The 27,394-nt window shown below is 34.9% G+C and overlaps 3 protein-coding genes across 3 annotated transcripts in view; 1 reads left to right on the top strand and 2 right to left on the bottom strand.

Annotated features, from left to right (window-relative positions):
* Nucleotides 1-27,394, bottom strand: part of LOC133175507 (DNA topoisomerase I, mitochondrial-like) — a 118,149-nt gene that overhangs the window by 14,803 nt on the left and 75,952 nt on the right. The gene's annotated exons all lie outside the window — the stretch shown is intronic.
* LOC133175511 (sorting nexin-21-like) overlaps nt 1-27,394 on the bottom strand; it is a 182,616-nt gene that overhangs the window by 142,025 nt on the left and 13,197 nt on the right. The gene's annotated exons all lie outside the window — the stretch shown is intronic.
* On the top strand, nt 189-21,468 carry LOC133175506 (FACT complex subunit SPT16-like). Its single transcript, XM_061310621.1, has 25 exons — nt 189-332; nt 4,108-4,203; nt 4,637-4,795; nt 5,028-5,087; nt 5,190-5,282; nt 8,571-8,717; nt 10,168-10,319; nt 12,733-12,905; nt 13,020-13,184; nt 13,398-13,492; nt 13,665-13,826; nt 14,496-14,611; nt 14,778-14,860; nt 14,953-15,023; nt 15,129-15,256; nt 15,627-15,762; nt 15,930-16,056; nt 16,948-17,066; nt 17,283-17,408; nt 17,642-17,830; nt 18,011-18,180; nt 18,689-18,818; nt 19,876-20,008; nt 20,337-20,405; nt 20,790-21,468. The coding sequence occupies exons 1-25, from the start codon at nt 264-266 to the stop codon at nt 21,023-21,025; spliced, it is 3,204 nt and encodes a 1,067-aa protein (XP_061166605.1). The 5' UTR covers nt 189-263; the 3' UTR covers nt 21,026-21,468.

Genomic DNA, 27,394 nt, shown 5'->3' with positions numbered 1-27,394 from the left:
AATATAATTCTACAAATTCCATTTACATTCGTATGTATCTCTCCTTAACAAAACTCAAGGTAGGATGCTACCTTCGTACCCCCCCTCCTCCCCCCTTTCCTGATTAACTGTCGAAGGCCGGAACTTCAGTAATTCGGAAATAAATATTTTCCCCGAAACTGTTCTAACATTTATTTTGTTTGTTCTCCTGTGTTCTCCCGCCATTGAGCTTCGTTCAGCACATTGCCTTGATTGAGATGAAGAAAAATCAGCGCTGTTGAATCATGTCAAGTTTACATGTGGACAAAGACACCTTTTTCAGACGAGTAAAACGGTTCTATCAAGCCTGGAATGTAAGTGTGAAATTTGATCGCGCACTTCTCATATTCAGTTAGCCAATGAAGTGATCAACACAAATGCGTTCTTCACCAATGTATTCAGTATTGTATGTTTGCTAGTCAGTATTTTGTTGCCAAGACGTCAAATCCGAGGAACTATGGTTTCTGATTTACGAATTAAGTATGCAAACATGTAAACGTGTCTTTGGATACTTTTTTCTGCACAGACTACCCGTCCTAAAAAGTGTTTTGATTTCGTTAGCATTGATTAATTTTTGACAGACCAGTGCTCATAAGAATATGTGCTATATTCAAAGTAATTTATCCCACAAATCCAGTGTAAACTGGTTTACTCAAGTCGGATTCAGAAACATGAACTTTCATGATCTGTCACATCCTTGCAAGCCAGGGGTCCTGAGTCAACACGTTGCCGTTGAACCCCTGGCATATTTCATTCAATATTTCTGGGCTGGATGTAGCGACGTCTTTCGGAAAAATTACAAATCCTAATTGTTTTTCTTATCTTTCAACCAATCACATTAAGCCATTCTATGATAAACAACTTGTAACACGTGCATTTGAGGTGTCAACTGAATCCTTATCTAACTATTTATGAAAGCTTTAATTTGATTGGTGCTTCTCAGTGAGAGAAGCAAGCCCACAGATATTGAATGAAATATGCCAGGGGTCCAACGGCAACGTGTTGACTCAGGACCCCTGGCTTGCGAGGATGGATCTGTCAGTGTTGGCCATGCTCTGATTTGTTAGTTAAATGTAGCACAGGAGTTAACAGTTTTATCAATAGAGCAATGTTAATCGCAACTTTTCGGGCCCTTCTGAAGCAAAAAAAAAAAAAAACAACTTCGAATGTGTAACATAGGCATCCATGACAACCCCCTTCTCATAAACATTGGAATAAATGTAGGGAGACCTTTATCTGTAGAGTATTGAGCTGATATTACCTAAGTATACAGTTAAACTTTGGTATCTTGAACACAGATATCTTGAATACCATTGATATGTCGAAGTGATTAGGAAGTCCTAACCACATATTTCTTACGTATTTAACTAGGGCTGTCACGGTTCCAAAATTTTTCGGGTCGGGTCGTTTCTGTAAATTTTCGGTTCGGTTTCGGGTTTTTCGGTTCAGTTATTTACATCTATTTTAAACCTTAATTTCATGAATGTAACTGTGAACGTCTAGACATCAGTGACTTGGCCTACTATTAGCCACAACCTGACCATTCCTACTCGTTTTGATAATTATCTAATACTCCGTGACAAGTGTTCTGTCATGGAATGAAGTAGATTTCAGTTGTGATGTTTATTTATCACTGTTATCGTTATCATTCCTTTGATTTCGACACCATTTTTTGATTGCACAGACTCTAATATATAAACCAGACCGAACCGAATTCCGGAAAAATGAAACCAGAACCGAACAACTTGGACGCAGTTCTCGGTTATTTTGGGTACTCGTGACAGCCCTATATTTAACCCTTGTTATCTCGAACCCTTGGATATCTCGGAAGTTTTTTCTTGGTCCCATGGAGTTCTAGATAACGTGGTTTGACTGTACTACAGAAGGGACAATCAACTCTGCCTATCCATTACTTTAACAGGGTTCGACATTCACACTCGTCACCTCGTCATTTCCATCCGGGAATAATTTTTGACGACCTGATTTTCAGTCTGGCTCGCCCAAATGATGACCTGGGACGAGTTGGGAATATTCAATAATGATGTTCAATATTTTAAAATAAACTTCATAAGGCCTTGAAAACATTTGTTCCTGTAACCTGACCGACCCATTCAAATTGCGTGGATTTTACTTTCTGCCAAATCTGTGTTCAATCAATCAGCTGATGCAATTGTAGCTCTACTGGTCAGAGACCAGAAGAGCTTATGCGATAGTATAGATGTCCGTCCGTCTGTCTGTCTGTCTGTCCGTCTGTCTGTAAACAATTTTTCAAAACGCTACTCCTCCTACAGTTTTTGTCTGATTTCAATATAACTATTTTTCAATATTCCCAAAAGTGTTAAATTAAGTTTTATTTGAGATATAAAATATGTCATCCTAGTCAACAATCACCATAAATATAAAGAGTAATGATCATCATTGTAACATCTAGCATTTCCCCCCACAACTTTCTGATGTTCGTTTTCTGCAATAGACAGCCATGTTGGGTGTCTACTGTAATATCACACCTGGTTAATTCAGGCCAGGGATATTTGACCCTGTTTATTTAGGCCTTTATGGTAAGTGAAAATGAATGTTTTAAACTAGAAACTTTATTATGTGTCATTATGTGAGATTGTATATTGATACATTAGCAAAAAAAAAAAAAAAAAAAAAAAAAAAAAATCCCAACCTACCAACCCTTGATTTATTGGGAATATAACAGGAATCAAACATAATTTTTTCAAAGCCTAATTAGCATTCTGATTCTGCTTATAATATTTGTTGCTTGTTTTTGTTTTTTTGTTTTTTTGGGGGGGGGATAAAATACTGGAAGACACCTTTTGACATTTCAAAAATGTCTAGTTTACATTTTATAATACAAAAGCACAACTTCTGTTATCTTAACAAATTTTAAACAATTGCACATTTTTGTTTCATTTGATATTTTGTTGGGGTGACCTGAAATTCATTCAGGCAACCTGCGATCAGTACCAAGGTTGCCCAAATGGTGAGACCAAATTTTGACGAGTGTCGAACCCTGCTTTAACGACTCCATTTTGTATAGAATTTTAACATTTGATGGTGTAAATGCTTTCGAGATGTTTTTCTGAGCTTTCCAGAAAGGCATGAGAAGATGCAATTGAGAGCAATGTAAACAACAACCATTGAGCTTCATGAGCTAACAATTGAAGTGACAGGAATGCAATGATTTGGACAAATTCTGGTCTGGCACTCATTAAGTCAAAATAAAAAGAGCAGCTCAACTCACTTTAGTTGATGTGTTTTACTTGATTTCTGGAACAGTCCCCTTCTTAATATTGATCCTGAAATCTAATTGAAAAATATTTGAAAAGAATAATTTATCATGAGGGTCGCATGACATCATATTTAAAAAAAAATATAAAGCATCAATGCATTGTTTTAATCTTTTATTTTTTCTATAGTATTAGTTTAGTGGTAAGTAGTTTTTAAATGAACACAAAGTTTACTTTAGTTGTGAGCATGTTTTAAGTGAGATAATTTCCGGAAGTTGAGTTGTGTAGGATTTTTGGTCATTTAAAAAAAAAATTGCCATTAAACTATAAGAAGATTTTTTTTAAGAAACATTTCATACATAAGACACTATCTAATTTAAAAATTTTATTTTTAAAGCTCAACTTCAAATACATCATTAATGAAATAGCCTTTATTCTTATCCAGCATTTACCATAACACTTTCAAAAAAAGCATTATTTGTATAAAAAGAGTGGAGGATCATCACACACCATGTCTGATTTTTCAGACTGATTCAAGTTCAAATTTCTGTTATTATTCCTTGGTAATGAGAGTCTTTCTGTGAATTAATTTCATGTCTTCGTTAAGATGTTTCTTGATAAATCAGTGTCTGATTTAGGAGACAGTGTACTACAGTAAGTCAAACACAAACCCCATTTCCTTTACAGCAATGGAAGTTGAGCAGATGCATACATATAAACATAGAGGCATTTAGAAATGATATGGTTAATTGAAGAATGTTAAATCTTAATCATCTGTACTTAATCATGTGGTTTGAAAATGAAAACAAGAATTGTAAGAAGCACCACTTTTCATTATTTGACCATGTTACAGAAATCCTCCAGTGATGCCCTAAGTCAGATTGATGCCCTGGTTACGGCTGTTGGGGTTGACGAGGAAGTGGTATATTCCAAGTCAACGGCTCTACAGGTAAGGGACAGAATTCTGTACATTCTAAGTCAACGGCTCTACAGGTAAGGGACAGAATTCTGTACATTCTAAGTCAACGGCTCTACAGGTAAGGGACAGAACTCTGTACATTCAGTGATGAAGTCAACAGCTCTACAGGTAAATGACAGAACTCTGTACATTCAGTGATGAAAACCAGTGATTTCAGATTAATTGCGTCGTGCAGTTTTGTTAGAGAAAGCTTCAATTAATGAATAAGTTTTCAAGGAGGAAAGCTATTTATACAAATTAAAGCAAAGTTGAATTTTATGGATAACCTTCCAAAAAATCAGTTTTGTGGACAATACTTGTGAAGTAGTGGAAGAAAGAAGGTTTTGATCCAGAATTTATAAAATTATTTTTTTTTTTTACACATACTGTATGTTTTAATGGTTCAATTCTCTATACATTTCAGACATGGCTATTTGGGTATGAATTGACAGACACCATTATGGTGTTCTGTGAAAAAAGCATCTCTATCCTTGCTAGTAAAAAGAAGATTGACTTCCTGAAACAGCTGGAGGCATCCAAAGAAAATGACCAGCCACAGATCAAACTGTTGACCAGAGACAAGGTGAGAAAACTGAAATCTAGAAGGTTTTATATTGAGGATTAATAAAGATAGTGCTAATTACTTCTTGTACATGTAGGTTTCATTTGATGAATGTAAGTTTAAGAAAACACTACATTACCTTTGAACAATTCATATTGATTGGATTTAGTGATATAAATTTATTCAAAACACTGTATTTGAAAAAATGTAGCCAGAAACAATGTGTTCAGTTTGATTTTCTAATTTCGTACAGGGAGACAAGGACAAAGGGAATTTTCAGAAGCTGATAAGTGAAATCAAATCAAGCAAAAAGGTAAATTCCGTTGAGATTCTGACTGTAGACTATTACAGCATAATTTTTATGTTGGTCATTTGAAATATTTCATACTGTGATTATTACTGATATATTTTGTAGGGAAAATCTGTGGGGGAGTTCAGTAAAGACAAGTTTCCTGGGGAGTTTATGGAGAGCTGGAGGTCCGCACTAGGTGGCGCCTCATTCCAAAAGGTAACAAAAAATATCATTCTATTGTAGTATAAGGGCTATTCCAGGAAAAATTGTATGGGGGGGTTGGAAGGCACTTTTATTTTTACCCCACCACCCATACATTTTTAATTACCTTCTACCCCCCCCCCCCCCCCCCCCCCCCATCAATTTAAAATTGCTTTTGATACAACCACCCATCTAAATTAAAAAAAAAAAATTGTGTCACACATATATATGCAATAAAATTTTATGTACTTTTTTCAGGTATTGTAATTTATCTGACTCCGAATGAGTGTTGGGTTTTGACATCTATCCAACCAGGGCCCGTTTTACAAAAGAACTTATGACTAAGATCAAAATGTTATTATGCAAATAAATTTCTTTTTTGCATTACTTTAAAAATGTTTTAAATCTTTCGGAAAAAAAATAAGATAGTTTTATGCCAACAATTTTTAACAGAAACATAAGTTTTGTAAGATTTTATGAACAACTAAAGTTTTTAGTCTTAGTCATAAGTTTTTTGGTAAAACAGTTCCCTGTGTTCCTGCTTCAGCTTAAAAAAATATGTTCCTTTAGGCCTATGATACACACCACTGAAAGTCTTTATTATAGTGATTTGTATATCTGTTCTGATGCATGACTTTGTAGTCTGTAAAGCTTAGGTAAATCTTTTACAAGTATGTGTACACATGTACTAGTAGAAATGACATTCCTACAATTAATCAAAATTAATATTGTAAATTATAGCTTAGTTATCCTCAACAATTGTTGTTCACCTTGTTCATAACAAAATGATTCTTGCTTTTTTTTCTTTTTTTTTTTTGGGGGGGGGGGGACTAAACTTCTGTAGGCAGTGTCTGTGAAGTGAAAACTTTGATTTAAAAAATATATTTAATGAATTCTTAATCCCATCTAACAACTTAGACCATTGGTGCATACAAGTTCGACAAGTTAACACTTAACAGGTTAAGGACTGGCATGTTTTTGACATAATATATTTCATATTGTTTTCAAACTCATATCTCATCTTCCTTTTACTCTGTATGTGGTATGAACTAAAATATTTGACTTGCAAACTCCGTAGTCATGCTCTAAAACGTTCATTGTCAGATACGTTTTTTTTTCTACTTTCGGTTTAAAATAAAACGATCTTTCTGATTGTTTCTAATATCATTTAATTTACCAATGTAATCATGTTTGAATAAAATGGCGAAAAGAAACTGGACCAGGGAGTCCAAAGCACAACTAATCCGTTTTCCAATCCCCCACTGTCATTGCAGTCACAGTTGCACATGCTTTTATAGTTATCTGCCCTTGTTTCCGTTTTGTTCGATTCTACTTTCACTTTCAATGTAAACACACTTTACAACTGTTTAGGACGAAAATATCAGTATTTACCGATTTATACAAAATGAGAGGAAAGAAGTACTTTGCACTTGATTATTTGTGAGGGTAAATACAACCACCCATCTGAAAATATATCGAGTGAAGACAACCTCCCATACAAATTTAATTGCTCCAGACCCACTACCCATACAAAAATATATGAAGTGCCGTCCAACCCTCCCGTACATTTTTTCCTGGAATAGCCCTAAGTAAGTTGCTTTAAGGTCACGGCTAGTAACCAAAATAGATCCCAAACTTACCCCAATAGTGAGCTGTGAACACAGAAATAAGAGAAATAACCTGGAATTTATCATTAATTATACCCCCCGCAAACGAAGTTTGGGGGGGGTATATTGGAATCAGCTTGTCCGTCTGTCTATAGACAAGATTTTGTCCGGACCATTTCTTAGACACTGTTGCAAGGATTTTTCTGAAAATTTGTACACTTATTCTTTGCCATATGAAGGTTTGCACATGGTATTTTCATCATGATTGGGTAATTTTTTTGCATTTTACAGGTGTTTTTTTCATTTTTATCATGTGGTTTTGTCCGGATCTGTTCCCAGAGACTACTGCATAGATTTGTATGAAAATTTGTACACTTATTATTTACCATACGAAGATGTGCACCTGGTATTTTCAACATTATTTGATAATTTTTCTGCATTTTACAGGTGTTTTTTTTTTTTTTCATTTTTATTGACTTAGTCATTTTGGGTTCATGTCTAAGGTTTGAGACATAGAATCTAGAACATCTGTACAAAAATGTGAACTACAGCTTAAAACTACTCATTAGAAATAAAAAAAAAATCACAAAGTTTTAAAAACAGTTTTTACATTACACAGCAGATAGTGTAAATCCATTAGTCCCTTGGGAGTAATGAGTGGAAATGCATCCAGTTAAAGATTAATTAATGAGTTCAGTGTGGGAAGCTGTTAGGGCATCTCTGATCAAGCAGGTCTTATCTATATCTCCTGGGAATTGGGCAGAAAGAAATAAAGATCTCTGTTGTCTAAGTCTCTTAATTGTAATTTATATCTGTCAAAATACATAGTTACTGGAACCAGCCTTTTATTTTTAAAATGAGTTGGATATAAAGGTATTAAGATCAATTTGATTTTGTATAATTAATTATGATTTTTTTTTTTTCAACAATCAATTTGCAGAGTGTCATGTCTCACAAAGATGACATATCAACTATTTTTTCAATGTAATAAAAAACACTGTAAATGTGGTAGTGTCAGATACATGGCTTCCTACTAGCTTGGGTAAGAGGGTTAACCCTTTAGCTCAATTGGTAGAGCACTGGACTGTTATGTTTTTTGTATGTATGCAAAGATCCAATACACTGATAGGCCTAAATGATAACAAGTTGAGGAGCACGTTTTTGTATAGGTCTTTGTATTTCAGGACGGAAATTACAACTGGCTCCTTGCGCATACTCAAACCAAGTATATGTAAAAAATCAATATCTAAGGGGGATAACTCTTATAACAAAATTAGCCAGATAATGTAACATGGACTGGCAAGCCAGAGGCCCCGGGTTCAATCCCTAGCAGAGGCACAAAAATGTCTCTGTTACATGATTACTAGCATGTGACTAGTATGGATGTTTTATTAGGCTGCACCTTAGTTTCATTCATTAAAAAAAAATATAACGAGTAATTAAATTTTCACTCTAAATGTTTAAGCAAATTGTGAACACCTCTCACATCTAGAAAACATTAGTGATTTGGTACCTTCTCTGAAAAACCCAGCGGGGGGTATTTGTCCCTTTTGGACAGTTCTAGTTGGATTTGAAGTGATATTAAAATTCTGAAAATTTGTGATAAATCTTGCTAGCATAAAGTAGATAAAAGGACAGGCTTTTGTCATTGAGACATACATGTATGTACATCATGCTAGAGTCCTTGATTTTACAGGTGGATGTTAGCTCAGTTATGGCTTATATCATGGCTGTTAAAGAAGAACCGGAGATCAAAACTATGCAGAAGGCATCAGCAGTCACGTGTGAGGTCTTCTCCAAATATCTGCGAGAGCAGATCATGGAAATCATTGATGCTGAAAAGGCAAGACAAACTATTTTAAATAGACATTAAGAGAAAGGGCAACTATTTTGGTGTGTATTTAAGTAATGGATATATGCCGAATACTGTTCTATATGTAAAATTATCAGACTGTTTGAGGCCCGTTAGGGCCGAAAACAGTCTGATAATTTTACATAAAGAATTGTATGAGGCATATATCTTACTTTAAACATTGCTATTTAAATGTCCAAAAGTTACCTGGAGGAGTCCGATAATTACACAATAGGAGTTCAGGCATCAATAGTTTTCTACCTGAAACCATCTAATAAGTAGACAAAAGAAAAGAGAAAGTTTTTTTTTCTTAAGACAGTAAAATCAGTGAGTGAACTCTTTTGTTACATTCATTCATTCAATGGCAGTCATTTGGCTTAGCAGGAACTATGGACAGTGGTCAGGTGGTGAAGGATTTTTTTATGATTCGGAATATTTTTTAAGTGCGTTTGACATTGATACAGATACAGTGTTGGATGATATCTTCAAAATGCATTTAAAGTAAAAATGAGGATTTTTATCTAAATTTTTGATGGGATTATATAAAAAAAAAATCTTGGGTTTTAAAATTGCTGTCATTGGCGAACAAACCTCGTTAAATGATGAGATTCACAGACTGGTTATTGATCAGAAATGGATTTAAATTGGCTTATTCACAGAGCTGTATCGAAAACGCTTTGCAAAAAACCGAATGGAAAGTAATACTTTTGAGGAAGATTAAAACTCCAGTTTCTTCTTGGATTTGCTTTTTTTAACAACTTAATTTCCTCGCGATCGCTTTCTGTGATTTTTTTCTACCTAATTTTTTTTTGGTTTCTGGACAAATTAAACCTTGATTTCACTCTAGTTGTTGTTTTTTAACTACTGTCCAATTTTGTTATCACTGCCGTCCGATAATATATTATTGGACTGTTAATTATTATTATCGGACGGCTACAGGTAAATTTTTAGACTGCTAGAACAAATGCATGACGTCACAGCAATGTTTTAAATATTATGATGAAAGTAATTCATGCAGGGAAGACTGAATATAGCCTGTTATAGTGGATTTATGAATAGCATTTGAATAAGAAATTCTCTTGCACCTCGAAGAAATGATAAATGACATAAAAACAGGTCAGCTATACATAAATAGATTACATGTATTTAGATGTATAACTACAGTCCAACCACAATATCTGGACTGTTATTGGATTGAGAAATAAGATATCTGAGATTCCAAAGTTTAGAGTCAAATTTATGTTTGTTGTTTGTTAGAGAACAGCTACTTCACTTCAACATCATGTTATTTACCAGGGTTTGAGATATTGAACATATCATTGTCATTCAGGGTTTGAGATATTGAACATATCATTGTCATTCAGGGTTTGATATATTGAACATATCATTGTCATTCAGGGTTTGATATATTAAATATCAGCTGTATGTTTATTTTCTACAGAAAGTGAAGCATTCTAAGCTGGCTGATGGAGTGGAGCAGGCTCTACAGAACAAGAAGATAGTCAGTGGGGTGGATGTGGGACAGCTCGATATGTGTTACCCAGCCATCATACAGAGTGGAGGCAAATACAGTCTGAAATTCTCCACTGTCAGGTACAGGAGCAATAAAAAACATTTTATTAGCTCTTCTGAGCCAAAGGCTCAAAGAGCTAATGCTATGGCCATTTGTGCGGTGTGCGTAAACTTTTTAGAATATGGGCCATAACTCAAGAACCCCTTGGCCAATTACTGTCAAATTTGTCACAGGGTATCCTTGGCCCAAGGGCTCCCTTTTATACTAAAACTGGGGTTGTGACCCTTTAACAAGGGGAGATAATTAGGAAAATAGAAACAAAAGTACTGGTTGCTAAAAAATCTTCTTCTCAAGAACCACTGGGCAGATTATCACCAAACTTACACAAAAGGATGAGAATATGTTGTAGATTAAAATTTGCACGGGGATTTACCCTGGGGCAAAGGGCGTGGTCTCAAGGTCACTTCAAAGTTGACCAAAAATTACATTTTATTAAAATGTTGATATTTTGCTTACTATAAGGACTAGGATCATCAAATCTTGTCAGTTGGTGCATCTAAGGACCTCATATCATGTTGACTCAAAAGTAGGTCACGGTGACCTACTTTTTAAATTTTGCGGCCATTCTTTTTCAAAATGATTTAGAGGCATATTTTGAACAATTTAAGGCCTATGATCATCAAACTTTGTCAGTTGATGCATCTTGGGTCCTCAAAGTACGTCAACTAAAAAGTAGGTCACCTTGACCTACTTTTTGAATTTAATGGCTAATCTTTTTTAAAACAATTGAGGTCATTAATTCGAATACGGGGAGGCTTTGAATCATTAAATCTTGTAAGATGATGCATCTTGGGGCCAAAAAACATAATTATTAATAAGTAGGTCACAGTGACCTACTTTTTGAACTTTGCAGGCATTCGATTTCAAAGCATTTTAGAGGCATAATTTGGACATTTTAAGTCCTATGATCATAAAACTTTGTAAGTTGATGCATCTTGGGTCCTCAAAAAAGGTCAACTGAAAAGTAGGTCACCGTGACCTACTTTTCAATTTATATGACTATAATTAAATATTTCAGGTACTAATTGGCTTAGAATCATCAAACTTTGTCAGTTGATGCATCTTGGGTCTTGGGGGAAGGTCGACTAAAAAGTAGGTCACAGTGACCTACTTTTGAAAATTTATGGCGTTAATTAAATATTTCGGATACTAATTGGCTTAGAATCATCAAACTTTGTCAGTTGATGCATCTTGGGTCTTCAGAGTAGATTGACTAAAAAGTAGGTCACCGTGACCTACTTTCGGAAAATTTATGGCTTTAATAAAATATTTCGGGTACTAATTGGCTTAGAATCATAAAACTTTGTCAGTTTATGCGTCATGGGTCCTCGGAGTACAACAACTGAAAAGTAGGTCACGGTGACCTACTTTTGAAAATTTATGGTTTTAATCAAATATTTCGGGTACTAATTGGCTTAGAATCATTAAACTTTGTCAGTTGATGCATCTTGGGTCCTCGGAGTACAACAACTGAAAAGTAGGTCACGGTGACCTACTTTTAAAATTTTATGGCTGTATTTAATATTTTCAGGAATTATTTGGCTTAGAATCGTCAAAATTTGTCAGTTGATGCATCTTTGGTCCTCGGAGTAGGTTGACTGAAAAGTAGGTCACTGTGACCTACTTTTGAAAATTTATGGCTGTAATTAAATATTTTGGGTACTTATTGGCTAGAATCATCAAACTTTGTCAGTCGATGTATCTTTGGTCCTCGGAGTACAGCAACTGAAAAGTAAGTCATGGTGACCTACTTTTGAAAATTTATGGCTTTAATTAAATATTACAGGTACTAATTGGCTTAGAATCATCAAACTTTGTCAGTTGATGCATCTTGGGTCCTTGGAGTAAAACAATTGAAAAGTAGGTCACTTTGACCTACTTATAAAATTTTATGATTATAATTTTAAAAAATATTTTAGGTATTAATTGGCTTAGAATCATCAAACTGAGTTGATGGGTCCTCAGAGAATGACAAGTGATAAGTAGGTCACCATGAGCAACTCTCAGGTACTAATTGGCTTAGAATCATCTTGGGTTCTCAGAGTGTGAATTGGAATTTCAAGGGTTTATGTAAATATACAGGATACTTCGAGGCTTCAAATAGAAGTGATAGGTTGTACAGTTAATCAGAAGAGCGATTCAAGGCCCATGGGCCTCTTGTATTGGTGGAGTATACTCATATTCAAACTGTTTATTGTCCACCAAAAGCCATTTGCAGGTGTCAAAGACTTCATTTATTTTAAGGGGCAGAATATGGCAATCCTAAAATAAATATAATCAAAAGAATCAGTTGTCTTTTCTGTGTATTATACTTTTTATACAACCATTATACATTTTTGTTGTAACTGTAAAGACGAAACTTCTTTGATTTGACTCTCTGCGAAAATTGAATGGCATCTTTAATATCTAATTAATTTGTATGTTTGTTGATAGTGATGACTCTAACCTGGACTTTGGGACCATCATTTGTGCCCTGGGGGTGAGGTACAAGTCTTATTGTGCTAACATAGTACGAACACTGATGGTGGACCCCTCAGACAAACAGCAGAAGGACTACGACTTCCTCCTGAAAGTTGAGGAGGAGATTCTGAACAAACTACAGGATGGTACGGAAACTACTACCCAGGAAGTTACTATTTTGTTGATGGTGCTAATGATGTGTTAATGTTGTCTTTACAAATTTCTACAGGTCTATTTATATGTTAACCTATATTTTGCAGGAACCAAGCTAAGTGAAGTTTATGAGGGTGTCGTGTCGTTTGTGAAGAAGCAGCGTTCGGATCTGGAGAGTAAGATGACCAAGTCTCTGGGATTCGCCATGGGGATTGAGTTTAGGGAGGGCTCACTACTGATTTCAGCCAAGACCAGCGCCAAAGTTAAGAAAGGTAGGAAATGACCTAATTGCGACAGTTACTGATTTATCAATTTCACCAGTGAATCGAGTAACAAGTATTTATTTTTGTGCAGAATATTCCATTTTATTTCTGACAAGAAAGAAGAATCTTTTTTTGTGCCATGGAAAGTTTTGTTTATTGTGCTACTTCAGGAAAAATTATCAAGTATTAAAGTATTTACATATATTATTTAACTGATTGCAGGAATGACTTTCAATATCAATGTTGGATTTGGTGATCTGGAGCATGAAGGCAAGAAGTATGCTCTCTTTTTGGGTGACACAGTCCTTGTGAATGAGGTGTGTACAAGAGCTAGTTACGTCTCTTAGAATATTTGTACATAATCATAATGCATGGAAGAAAGTTATAGAGAAAAAGAATAGTGCTATTTCAGAATTAAGTCTGACTGAAGTGAAATGGGAAGACTGAATGTAGGTGTGAATAGAGAATTATTGTTTAATTGTTTATCAGGGCTCTCCAGCTTCACTGTTAACAACCAAACAGAAGAAGATCAAGCATGTGTGCATCTTCCTTAAAGACCCAGACGAGGTGGAGGAAGAGGAGGAGAAGGAGGAGGCACCTGTCCTATTGGGGAGGGGACAAAGGAATGCCCTCGTGGACAGTCGAACCAGGGTAAGTTACACCTGTCCTTCTCATGAGAATACAAAGGAACGCCCTTATGGACAGTCGAACCAGGGTAAGATACACTTGTCTTCCTCGGGAGAGGACAAAGAAAAGTTGAACCAGGGTAATATGCACCTGTCCTTCTAGGGAGCGGACAAAGGAATGCCCTCATGGACAGTCAAAGCAGGGTAAGATATGCCTGTCCTCCTTGGGAAAGGACAAAGGAATGTTGAACCAGGGTAATATGCAACTTGTCCTCCTGGGGAGGGGACAAAGGAATGCCCCCGTGTACACGGTAAGATGCACCTGTCTTTTTAGGGAGGGGCCAAAGGAATGCCCTTGTGGACAGTTGAACCAGGGTAAGATAAATCTTACTTTCTGGGTAGAGGATAAAGGAATGTGTTTTCAAATGTAAATTCAAGGTAAGGTTACATAATTCTGATATAATTCACCATTAGAGAGTTCAGACTAAATACCTAGGAGTAAATTGTTAAAATTGGTCAAAATGTTGGATAGCTTGGAAATTGAGTATGAATCAACAAATGTAATGGTTTTGCCATTGTTAACCAAATTTTAGTGGAAAGAATCAAAAACAAAAATCTTCGAGATCAACAGTTGGATTGCCTGTTTTAAAATTGTAGAACCTAATGATATACTTTTATTTTATGTAAATTTCAGACTGAAATGACTTCAGAAGAAAAAAGACAGGAACATCAAAAAGAACTGGCAAGTAAAATCAATGAAGATGCCCGAGAGAGACTGAAAGGACTCAAGGGAGATAATGAGGAAAAAAAGTAAAAGGATTTTTCTGTTTTCTCTATAATAGAAGGTCTCAGTTTAATTGTACGATTGAGCCATGTTTTTAGATTGAATGTTTCTTAAAAAAAATCGTGTAATTTAATGTAGAGTAAAAATAACTGATGGGGAAGGGAAGTTAACAGAGAGACTTTGTTTTTGTAGAGTAAGGAAGTCTGTTGTTTCTTATTCATCAACATCAAAGATGCCCCAGGAGACTGAGATACGAAATCTACAGCTGTATGTTGGTGAGTTTAGAAAAAGATATACAATATACAATCACTTTGAATACCAGCTATATCTCACAGAATTTTATATCTATGTTAACCTTATCTTTCAGATCGTAAATATGAAACAGTAATTTTGCCCATATTTGGAACCCCCACTCCATTTCACATTGCAACAATTAAGGTAGGGAGACGTATGTGTGATTCGCTCCCAATTCACTGATAATTTGTTTAACTCTTTGTACTGTGTTTTTGTATTTCACAATTTTGATTGAACTCCTTTTTATAGAACATAAGCCAGTCAGTAGAGGGGGATTACACGTACCTACGTATCAACTTCTTTCACCCTGGGTCTTCTCTGGGACGGAATGAAGGCACTAGCTTCCCACAACCTGATGCCACATTCCTGAAGGAAATGTAAGATCTCGGCATATTTTACACAAGAGAGTTTATTTATTATTTCTATGTGTGTCTCTAAATATTAGCTTAAAAAAAATTACAATTTCCTGATTCTTAAGTGTTGACATATACAGTAGATTTGAGATATGAAATTAATACTTTGTTATTCTAACTCATCAAGATTGACTTTCTGCGCTAGTCAATTTTTTTTCTTTGGATGTGTCATTTGCCAATGGATATTGTATATCTGAATGACAACTGTGCAAGAGAGAAAAGCCTTTGAAGAATTGGTTTACATTAGTCAGATAACAAATGTCTATAGAAATTTGAATCAAGATGCATTTTTTTATTTTTTTTAGTTAAGATCATAATTTCTTTTTGCCAATAGAACTTACAGAAGTTCCAATACAAAAGAGCCTGGGGAGTTATCTGCCCCATCCTCTAACTTGAACACAGCCTACAGACTGATCAAAGAGGTCCAGAAAAAGTTCAAGACTCGAGAAGCAGAGGAAAGAGAAAAAGAGGTGAGGATATTTAATTGTATGTAATGTTAAATAAATCAGCTGTTACAAGGCAACACAGTTATACATGTACCACTTAAGTTGTATAGTGTTTAAATAACATGAAACTTGGATCACATTTTGATTAAACGGAATGATTTGTTATATGAATATTTGTTTTGGTTGTGTAGGGCATTGTTAAACAAGACACACTGATAGTAAATCCAAACAGAGGAAACCCCAAACTGAAGGACCTCTACATTCGACCAAACATTGTGTCAAAGAGAATATCAGGAACTCTGGAGGCACACACCAATGGTGAGACTAATAAGAAAGCTTCATACAGGCAATATTCTCTACTGAACATGAAATACATTGGTTTATGTCGATGAATACAAGCAAAATGCTGAAATACTGTATTGTTAATAAATGTCAAAGGTGTACATCTTGGTTATACAATGTATATGAACATGTGTCATTAGAAAAATGAGTTTTTGGTGGAAATTCAAGCGGTAATTGAAAAGAATAGAAATTCTGAAAAGAACTATTATGATGGTTGTATTAGCTGTATTTCTGTCCTACTCATTGGTTTTTGTTTACTTCTTTAGTTAAAGGGACAGTTGAAACCTTAGAAATATTGATTTTGGATAATTCATTTTGACAAATTATACTGATTCCAATACAAATTATATTTAATGTGTATCACTTGTTATCTTAAGTTAGTTTTGAAGTATGCTTCCTTTACACAATATCCCTGTCATGTTGTACGAGTCTTTAGATTTGTGCTTGGTATTATTAACTGTTTGTATGAATATGCACAGGTTTCCGTTTCACCTCCATCACAATATCTCTGTCATGTTGTACAAGGCTTTAGTGTTTGTGCTTGCTATTATTAACTGTTTGTTTGAACATCCACAGGTTTCCATTTCACCTCCATCACAATATCTCTGTCATGTTGTACAAGGCTTTAGTGTTTGTGCTTGCTATTATTAACTGTTTGTATGAACATCCACAGGTTTCCATTTCACCTCCATCACAGTATCTCTGTCATGTTGTACAAGGCTTTAGTGTTTGTGCTTGCTATTATTAACTGTTTGTATGAACATCCACAGGTTTCCGTTTCACCTCCATCACAATATCTCTGTCATGTTGTACAAGGCTTTAGTGTTTGTGCTTGCTATTATTAACTGTTTGTATGAACATACACAGGTTTCCGTTTTACCTCCATCAGAGGAGACAAGGTTGATATTCTGTACAACAACATCAAAAATGCCTTCTTCCAACCGTGTGACGGGGAAATGGTCATCCTTCTACACTTTCATCTCAAGGTCAGTGTAGAAGTCGTACATGTTGGAAATGCATGTAGTTTTGTTTTTGTAGAGGCATTAAAAAAAGCATTTGCACTGCAAAAATATGTCAACTTAAAATCGTGGAACATACAGTGTATGCAAATATTTTGGAATGTTCAAAGTTTCAAACTGAAAACAAAGAAAAAAATATCTCTACAAATACATGTAAATGCAGAATTGTGATGTATTTTGTAGCATGCCATTCTGTTTGGAAAGAAGAAACATGTTGATGTGCAGTTTTATACTGAAGTGGGAGAGGTCACGACAGATTTAGGGAAGCACCAGCACATGCATGATAGGGATGATCTTCATGCTGAACAGGTGTAGTTCTCAGCCAAAAAAAATGTTCATCACAATGGCTTATACTGCAGAAATTGTTTTGATGTAAAATAACAACAATGTACATGCAAACCAAAAAAAAAATTGTCCATTAATTATCCATTAAAATTTATTAGTAAACTTGATATGCCTATGATATTATTTAAAGCATAAGTTGCATCCTTTTCATGAGAATTTTGCATTGCAGTGTATAATCTGAATAAATATATTTTCAGGCTGAACGAGAGCTGAGACAAAAACTGAAGGCCGCCTTCAAGGGATTCTGTGAAAAAGTTGAGGCTATTACAAAAGGAGAAGTAGAGTTTGACTCCCCATTCCGAGAGCTCGGATTTTATGGAGCTCCATTCAGGAGTACAGTATTGTTGCAACCAACCAGTGGCTGCCTGGTCAACCTTACAGAATGGGTATCAATATCCTTATTTTCTTGTTGGTTTAATTTTCTAATTTGAAAACCTTGATTATCTTGAATAATTCTGTGGTATCAGATAAAAATAGCAGTGATGTAATACAATGTGTATTTTGACTGTGTTTTAACTTGTACACAGTTGCTGCAGAGTATTTGATGATTCAATTTATTCTTATAGCCTCCGTTTGTTGTGTCACTTGATGAAGTTGAGCTGATCCACTTTGAGCGAGTTCAGTTCCAGTTGAAGAACTTTGATATGGTGTTCGTGTTTAAAGATTACAGCAAGAAAACAGCCATGATTAACTCAATACCAATGAACATGTTAGACCATGTTAAAGATTGGCTAAAGTAAGTTTTCTTGAAAAACATGCTGCTGTCAAATAACAGGTCTGTCCCAATGTGAATAAATATTTTCTTTTTGTTAGTACTGTATATTAAGGCATGCTGTTAATTACTTAAATTAATAGCATAGTTATAGGTTTTTTTCCCCTCACATACCGGGATTATGTGTTGTTGATATTGAGTAAAACATGTATAAAGTTGTAACTATGTTGGTATGTGTGGGATACTTACACAAAAGCTTTCTTATTGTGTTCTTAGCATAAATACTACCCAACGTGTAAATTTCCATGTCTACAGTAGTTTGTTAATGTTGTTTCAACAGGCATTATCATTATTAGGAAGTGTTAAAACAAAATAAATCTGTCAACAATATTTGAAGAAATTACTAGTAAATTTTTTGGGGGGAGGGGGATTTCAGATCTGATGGTGATGAGAATGTAGGGGAAAAACATCTTTATTGAGAAGCAAAAATCTATGTAAGTAAAAGAGCTCAGGTAGGATTTTTTTCCTTCAGTTCTTGTGAAGTCCATTACACAGAGGGCATACAGAGCTTGAACTGGGCCAAAATTATGAAGACCATCACTGATGACCCAGAGGGATTCTTTGACAATGGAGGGTGGTCATTTTTAGAGCCTGAGAGTGCAGTAAGTTTATAGATTAGAGATAGAACTTTTCACAGGTTGAAGTCGTCAAACTCACAAGATTTTAAAACACCATGGATTTTAACTACTTTATTTACTTCAGTTACAGTTTGCATTAGATAAAAAAAATTTTATTAATATTTGTCAGAAATTCCTCTTTATACAGTGTTTAATTTGTATATTATTGTTATACAGTGTGTAATTTGTATATTGTTAGTGATTGTCAGGATGAAGATGTTGAATGTTTTATTTTATTTGTATGAAATATGGAGATAACGAACAGTATTCAAGCTCAAAGTCCATTAAAACTATACAAATCAGGAGCAGAGCAAAATCAGACCTCCAAAAACGGGGTGGGATCAGGTGCCATGGAGGAGTGAGCATCCCCTGCCCACAGGTCACACCCGCTGTGTGCTCCTTGTCACGATCGGTAAATAACGGAAAAAATCTGTCGACAATTCAGTGTGTAAATAATGGCCTAACAATTAGTATGAAAAACGTCAGTCAGCATATGACTTAATTATGGATTGTATTTGCTGACAAGGTCATTGTATCAACCATAGAACTTGCAAAATGATAACTTTAAATGAGACTGTTGATATTCTTGTTTCATCAACTCGTTTGTCAATAACTTACCTTTTAAGTAGCTCTTGCGTATCGAATCAACTGAGAGATATACACCCCATGTGAGGTGATGAAGGTTTATTGCTGCATAAGTAAGGGAAGTTGACGATTGAAAAGTTAAAGTCATCAAGTTTATCATAAAGCTTGGTTGTTAGATTACCATTAACGTCTTTTTCTAGTAAAATATCCAAATATGAAACGGATGTGTCAGACTCTGTGGTATCTTTTATTTCAAGCTCACTGGGATATTCATGTCGACATATGAATGGAAATAACTATTGTTAATTGATAATAACGTTGTCGATAAATCTAAATGTCGAGTTGAAGGCCACAGCAAGAGACTTCTTTTTCCCATGTAATCAATTCAATCAATTCTGCTTCATATGAATACAAAAATAGGTCTGCTAACAGGGGCGCAATTGTTTGTTTTTGTCAGGATGAGGCTGAAGATGATGAGGATGATGAAGATGATGAGGCGTACACTCCCTCCGAGGCGGACAGCGAGGAGGGAGACTCCAGTGATTACAGCGAGGAGAGTGATTGGTCAGGAGAAGCTGAGGACTCCTCAGGTAAAACCAACACTTGGACTGGTCACTGTTTGCCATATACTTGTTCTGGTCACTGTTTGCCACATACATGTACCTATATGTGAACTCTTGTATCAGCTTAAAATTTGGTTGCTTTCCTAATGGAATGCTTTAAAATAGAGTAAAAAACAGTTACAATGAACACACAAAAGGAATTTGCATTTACTGCAAAGAGATTTTTCTCGCTTTAGTTTTAAAATGTATTATGAACTTGACAGATAAATTATATAAATAAAGGGGGGGGGGGTTAAAAACCCTGGTATGACTCACTCATTTCTGATATAATGGTCTGTTTGTGTGTCTTCTACAGAGGAGGAACTTGGCTCCAGTGAAGAGAGCGGTAAAGATTGGGACGAACTGGAGGAGGAGGCTAGGAGAGGTCAGTTATTACTATAGAACAGCTTGGTTTTTCTAGCGTATTCTTAATACGTAGATTTTATATGTTGCTGCCCTATGAGATTGATAGTTCATTTCATACCTCCTATATGGAAGATGTTTTTCATATGTTCATTTTTCCCTTCAATTGAGACTTTAGTCCTAAATTTTGAACTGAAGAAGACAAAAGCCTTCATAATGTACCTATTGACTTGGGGGTCAAGGCCAAAGTGTTATTTCATGGTCATATATCGAATGCTTTGGTCATAATACTTTTATTATATATCAAATAAAAAGAAAATACTGAGAAAAGAAGTCTCATTGAACTGTTCATAAATTTTTGCTTATGCTGCTTAAATGTATAATATTAAATTTTGTACAATCACAGCTGATGCTGAGGCCAACTTTGACGTAATTGATGACAGAAAATCGTCATCTCACCATAAACACTCATCTTCCTCTAAACACCACAAGTCGTCCCACAAGTCTTCTTCTAAGTCGGCACACAAGTCACCACATAAATCACCTCATAAATCACCACATAAGTCATCTCACAGGTCAGACCACAAACGCAAACGAGAGGAAAGTGGAGACCGCCACAAGGACAAAAAGAGGAGAAGATAAGAGCTTTGTCGTCTCATGAGATCTAGCTCGTGAAACAAGAAGACGAGATCTGGGATTTGTTAGGCTCACAAGGTCACAAAAGTGGGATACTCTACAAAATAGACAAGTTTCCCTGAAGTGCTAAATAGTGTACTGTGTATTTAGTTCTTTGTTTTGTGTTAAAAAAAAAACTTAAATACATGTATCTTGTACATATTGTAAAAATTGGATGCTTTGAAATATACGTGTATGTCTATGGAAGACCATGATATACAACATATTAAGGTAAAGTTACATTTCAAAATCTGTGTAATGTGTTTAATAAGTGTCTGTAAATTTTCATTGTACAAGAGATGAAGGGAAAAAAATTGCTTTAACATACAAAAATGAAAAGAATCATGAGGAACCTTCTGTAAAAAGTTTTTATTTACAAATTGAAGTAAATAAAATTTTATTTAAACATATGCATGTATGTCGTGTGCTGGTTTCAAAAGTAAAGCAGTGTTACACTATTGAAGAAATTGGATCATAGATATATTTTAAGGGCCTAGTGCACTGGGTACTTGTATACTGGGTACGCATACTCCAAGGAGCCAACTCTTTAAAGTTAAGGATGTAAACTGCTTTACAGTTGATTTCTACACGCTGATCAGCAAAAGGTTTCTGTCCAATATAAACAGAATCCTTGTTAGTACCTGGCAGATTTTGCAGACATATGGCTGTAACGAGTGGACAGGTTCACATTCTCTTCTGCCATATATTTAACAAATTTTTCAGGGATTCTTTTCTTGATAGTCATCAAACTTTAAACACAGATTGGGCTTGATTAGTGGTGACTCGCTTAATTTTAGGAGAAAGTTCACCATGTTTTCTACTGTTTTATTAAATGTTGGTCAACCAACATGTAAAAAAAGCTTTCATCGAGGGTAATAAGACATTAAAGCTGAACAGGATTTGTAAATGAAAGAATGTCATCTTTGTCTGCCATATTTATCTTCTCAAAACTGTCCTCCTCCAGCCCCTATATATGCATCAGCTGTTTTCAGAGTTCAAATATATTTCGCTTCACAGACTTCAACTGAAAGGATGTCTCCTTCATTGTTATTGTGACACATCTGGGCGGCTCGACAAAAACGACTTATTTAGGCCAGGGAAAAAAAAGTTACCACATATTTTCGATCCAATTGCTCAGGTCAATGTTAAAAGAACAAACACAGAAATAAAATGTAAAGAAAAAGGACAACAAAGACAAGCAGCAGCGATGAAAAAAAAGCAATCGGGTTTAACAACTGCGAAGGGTTTATATACCCAAGTATTGATATAGGAGATAGGAAAATATGGCATACGCTTATTAAAGCTGAACATGATTTGTAAAAGGAATTTGTCCCCCATATTCCTTTATTCTGTCGTTATATCTGAGGCCCATATATACATGTAACCCGTTCACTTAGTCACGGTTCAGTGTAATTAATTTTCACCTGTGTAGATGGACGTATGCTACATACATATATACCGGTAGATATTGTGAAACTCGGTAGTGACAAAAGTAATTGTTTATTCCATGACAGGAGAGAGAGAGAGAGAGAGAGAGAGATTCTGAGAACCCTGCGGACAGTTGAGGTAAACAAGTGATTGGAAGAAATCCAAACAATTGTCTCTTTAAGAACCATCTTAACACCGCACACTAAAGAATTCTAATTCCATGGTTTTTTATGCAATTGGAGTTATCTGCCTTTAGATCTAAAATGAAAAAAAATAAATTGAAATCAACAGTGTATCAATCTTTCATCAGATCAAGCATTCTTTAAATTTTATTAGGCCAAGATAAATTAATTAAACACTTTAATGCATAATTAAACACTTTAATGCATACATTTTCTCACTGAAGAAAGCAGCAATGATTTCTGATCCTCAATACTCTGTTGTCTTTGAATATTTTTATGGAGTTAAATGGAAGGTGACCTAGGTTGAAAATGGAAAAGATAATCTCAGTATTTACACCTTTACACAGTTTATTTCTCAATGTCCAAAAATATTTTTGTTAGTGAATTAGAGGGTCCTTAAACGGATTTTCAATGTAAAACAGATTAATTTTTCCTAGGGAAAAGCAAGGGTACATCTTTTCTTAAACCTCGGATAAATCCATTCTCAATTTTTTGATTTTTTTGTTTTTGGACAGACAGACATGGATGGGAAGATATAACGTGCATGCTTCCAATTCTTTAAATTGTGAAAATATTTTTTGTAGCGTATTAATTCACTTTGTGTCTCTGCTTTAATTAAAAATACTGTAGTGGGAATATATCTGTAATGAACAGAACGAAGGCGTATGGATTAAAATCATCTGTCTAGGGAACAAAAAGAAAATGTTGATTTTATGTAAAAGAAATGATTTCATTAAACATTTTATTAAATGTTTACATTGAGTTATTGTTTGGTTTAAAGTGAAGACATTATTTTGTATTCTGTCATATTGTAATTTTTGAATTTACCGGGTGGTAGTAAATACAAAAATTACAATATGACAACTGTTGTCATATTGTAATTTTTGTATTTAGTACCACCCGGTAAATACAAAAATTACAATATGACAATTGTATTCAAAAGACAACTGAAATTAATTCTAACACGCTTATGCTTTATAAAAGATTGAAGCCATCTCGTGTCTATTTTTTATGGTTTATTTTGCTGAATCATTTAATTATTAATGGGAAGACAGTGTGGCACTAATAGGAGTGGAGATTTCAATCCAGCACGGTGAAACTCGAGTACACCTTATGTAGACTAAAGCAAAAAAAAGACTAACATAAAAAAATCAACATCTAGATTGAATATATTGTTTTTCCTATTTCTCCCCTTTTTATTAATAAAACAAAATTTCTTATAAGAGATAAATGTACCCATGTTTGTTATTTTAATTAATGTTTTGAATGTGTGACCTCATGAATGTCTTTTTGGTTGACGTGTCTAGTAATGGAAGAAGGCATGATTTGTCAGATATTCTGAATTATATTTTGTATTGAAATAAATGCAGACTTTCATGCCAAATCCACTGGAATGCTGAACATCTACATACGATAACAATGAACTCATTAAAAGGTATCATTTATCATCTTCCTTTCCAAGGCAATGCCTTTTTACCAATGTATACTAATCAGCCCTATATAATTACTTTCCATTTATTTTGTGACGACTTGAGCAGAATAGTTTATCTCCCTGGTTATTAGTCTGATACTTCTCTTGTTTATTACTCTGAATGAAACCAGTGGGAATTTTAGCTTTGTAAAGTCATTTCGATGAAACGATTGTCTAGAATCATATAGGATACATGATAATATGATAATAAAGAAATATGATTCTGAAAATGCAATTAACTAGATACTTTCATACAAACTAATTCTTTGATAAGCAGAGTTGAGATGAGATGAGAGAAGACGTTCGAGATGATCTAGTATTGTAGCAATAATACTGTACCGTTCACTGAGTTACAAGTTAGCATTGTACCGGTATTGAACCATTTGTTGAACTAGTATTTGAAATCAGTACTGTATTAGTTCACAGTATCCGGGTCCAGTATAGTACCAGTTCACTGTGATTTATGCCAGTTTTTTTTTTTTTACCAATTTACTGTGTCACTGCGTCAGTGCTCATTAGTTTTCGTCACTGGTTTGTATTATGCCATTTCACAAGCCACAGATAAGTCTTCTAGCACGTCATCGTGTCACAGGTCAATAAGTCATTTTATTATTTTTCTCTATTGTTACCTGCTATCTGATTGGTTCAATCTAGATCACGTGATCAAGTATAAAAAGTCATAACCTGGGTGTTTCTATTTTAAGCTTCTAAAAAATGTATAAACATGTTGTTTCTAAAATTGGGAACGTTCTTCTGTGAAGCAACACAGACGTGCTGACGTCACAATAGTCTTCATAAACTGGATATTTCTAAAAACAGATACTGCAGCTGATACAATCCCTAGATATAAAGACCTTAAAAAGAAGCATATCGACCTCGCACTTCGTGCTCGGTCGATATGCTTTCTCTAAGGTCTATATATTTAGGGATTGACCTCATCAAAAGGCTATAATTGTATATTATTATTTTTCTCTATTGTTGCCAGCTATCTGATTGGCTCAAACTAGATCACACGATCAATTATGAAAAGTCTTATAAACTGGGTGTTTCTATTTTAAGCTTCTAAAAAAAATTATAAACCTGAGGCCTGTTCAACAGAGCGAACGTTCGCGAGCGCTCGCGAACATTTCTGTTGGAAAGATAAGGAATTTTGGCGAGCGCTCGCGAACGTTCGCTCTGTTGAACAGGCCTCTGCTGTTTCTAAAATTGGAAACGTTCTTCTGTGAAGCAACAATAGCTCTGACGTCACAGTAGTCTTTATAAATTTGATATTTCTAAACGCAGATACTGCAGCTGCTCTTAATTGTGACGTCATAATGCGAATGATATAGAAATGACTTATATGAGAAAGTATTGAGCGTTAGAAACATGGAATTTAAGACATTTCTAATTTACTGACCAAAAAAAAAAAAAAAAAAAAACAATTGTAGCCTTCTGATTTCGTACAATCCCTAGATTTATAGACTATAGAGAAAGCATATCGACCTCGCACTTCGTGCTCGGTCGATATTCTTTCTCTAAGGTCTATCGAGAGATTGACCTCATCAAAAGGCTATAATTGTATATATAAAATACATGGCTACTGTCTTGAAATATAAGCGATATTTGGGCGAGGGTAAGAAAACGTGATGGAGGGCGAGGCTTGCCGAGCCCTCCTTCACGTTTTCGACCCGAGCCCAAATTTCGCTTATATTTCAAGACAGTCATCATGTATTTTGTTTATCCTGTAACATATTTTTACATTTGACGTCCCAAAGGAGCTATTTTCAACAGATTTAGGCACATCTCTGCAGTTGAAACTAGGACGCCACGGCGTAAACATTGCAATGTGTGTGACGTCACAATGCTTTTAGAACGTCGGAATACATGCACGAGGCTTTATTAGGGCATTGACCGAATAAAGCTTTGGTTTATTAGGTTACCTTTATTAGGTCAATGCAAGGGGTAGTTGCAGGATAAAATACTTTCTCATATAAGGCATCGTTATGTCATTGGCATTATGACGTCACAGTAACGAATAACAGCTGCAGTATCTGTTTTTATTATTATTATTCTATTGTTGCCAGCTATCTGACTGGCTCAAACTAGATCACGTAATCAAGTATAAAAAGTCTTATAAACTGGGTGTTTCTATTTTAAGCTTCTATAAACATTATAAACCTGCTGTTTCTAAAATTGGAAACGTTCTTCTGTGAAGCAACAATACCGCTTTCGTACAATAGTCTTTATAAACTGGATGTTTCTAAAAACAGATACTGCAGCTGCTCTTAATTGTGACGTCATAATGCGAATGACTTAACAATGACTTATATGAGAAAGTATTGAGCATTAAAAACGTGGAATTTAAGACATTTTTTATTAACTGATGGAAAAAAAAAATAAAACAATTGTAGCCTTCTGATTCGGTACAATCCCTATAGATATAGACCTTAGAGAATGCATATCGACCTCGCTCTTGTTCGGTCGATATGCTTTCTCTAACGTCTGTATATCTAGGGATTGACCTCATCAAAAGGCAATAATTGTATAGTGTCACAGGTCAATAAGTCATCGTGTCAAAAGTCAATAAGTCATTGTGTCACAGGTCAATAAGTCATTGTGCCACAGGTCAATAAGTCATTGTGTCGCATGTCAATAAGTCATCGTGTCATAGGTCAAACAGTCATCGTTCCACAGGTCAATAAGTCATTGTGTCACAGGTCAATAAGTCATCGTGCCATAGGTCAATTAATATTTTACCATGTACTCTTTGGTACAGAACAGACACAGAGATCTGAGCAGTGTTAACCACGCCGTAGCAATCAGTTGGTGTAAATTAAAACTGCATTCTGACCATTCAAAAAGTATTTTGGTGTTGTACAATTCTCTCATTTACCATTTACCTCACAAAAATAAATCGTACAAGCATTTTATTTTCGTTCCCTTTATTTCTTCTTTATTATAAATTGCAGCTAACACTTTAAGTTGTAATAAAGCTATGTGCCTGGTGTCTTTCTTTTTTGTTTTTAAAAGGCTAAACATCTTTTCGATAATTATCAAATTTCAAACAATGTGCCATATTTTGCTAAGATCCTCAATTTGTTCTGGTTTCTCATACATCTTCACAGAAGACGAATCAGAGGATATCTGTAAAATGTTCTCACTCCAGATAATCACTTTCACAGATGACAGACGAGACATCCATCTCTAATGTATTTTCTTCCAGAACATCTCTTTAATCATAATCATCACTTCAGTCTGAGGTGAAAATGAAAG

Source organism: Saccostrea echinata, unplaced genomic scaffold (genome assembly GCF_033153115.1).
Source record: "Saccostrea echinata isolate AGI-Se365-2 ecotype Australia unplaced genomic scaffold, CSIRO_AGI_Sech_v1 ptg000062l, whole genome shotgun sequence".
Lineage (NCBI taxonomy): Eukaryota > Metazoa > Mollusca > Bivalvia > Ostreida > Ostreidae > Saccostrea > Saccostrea echinata.
The sequence above is the reverse complement of the archived record's forward strand: the minus strand, read 5'-3'. Positions and strand labels throughout refer to the sequence as shown.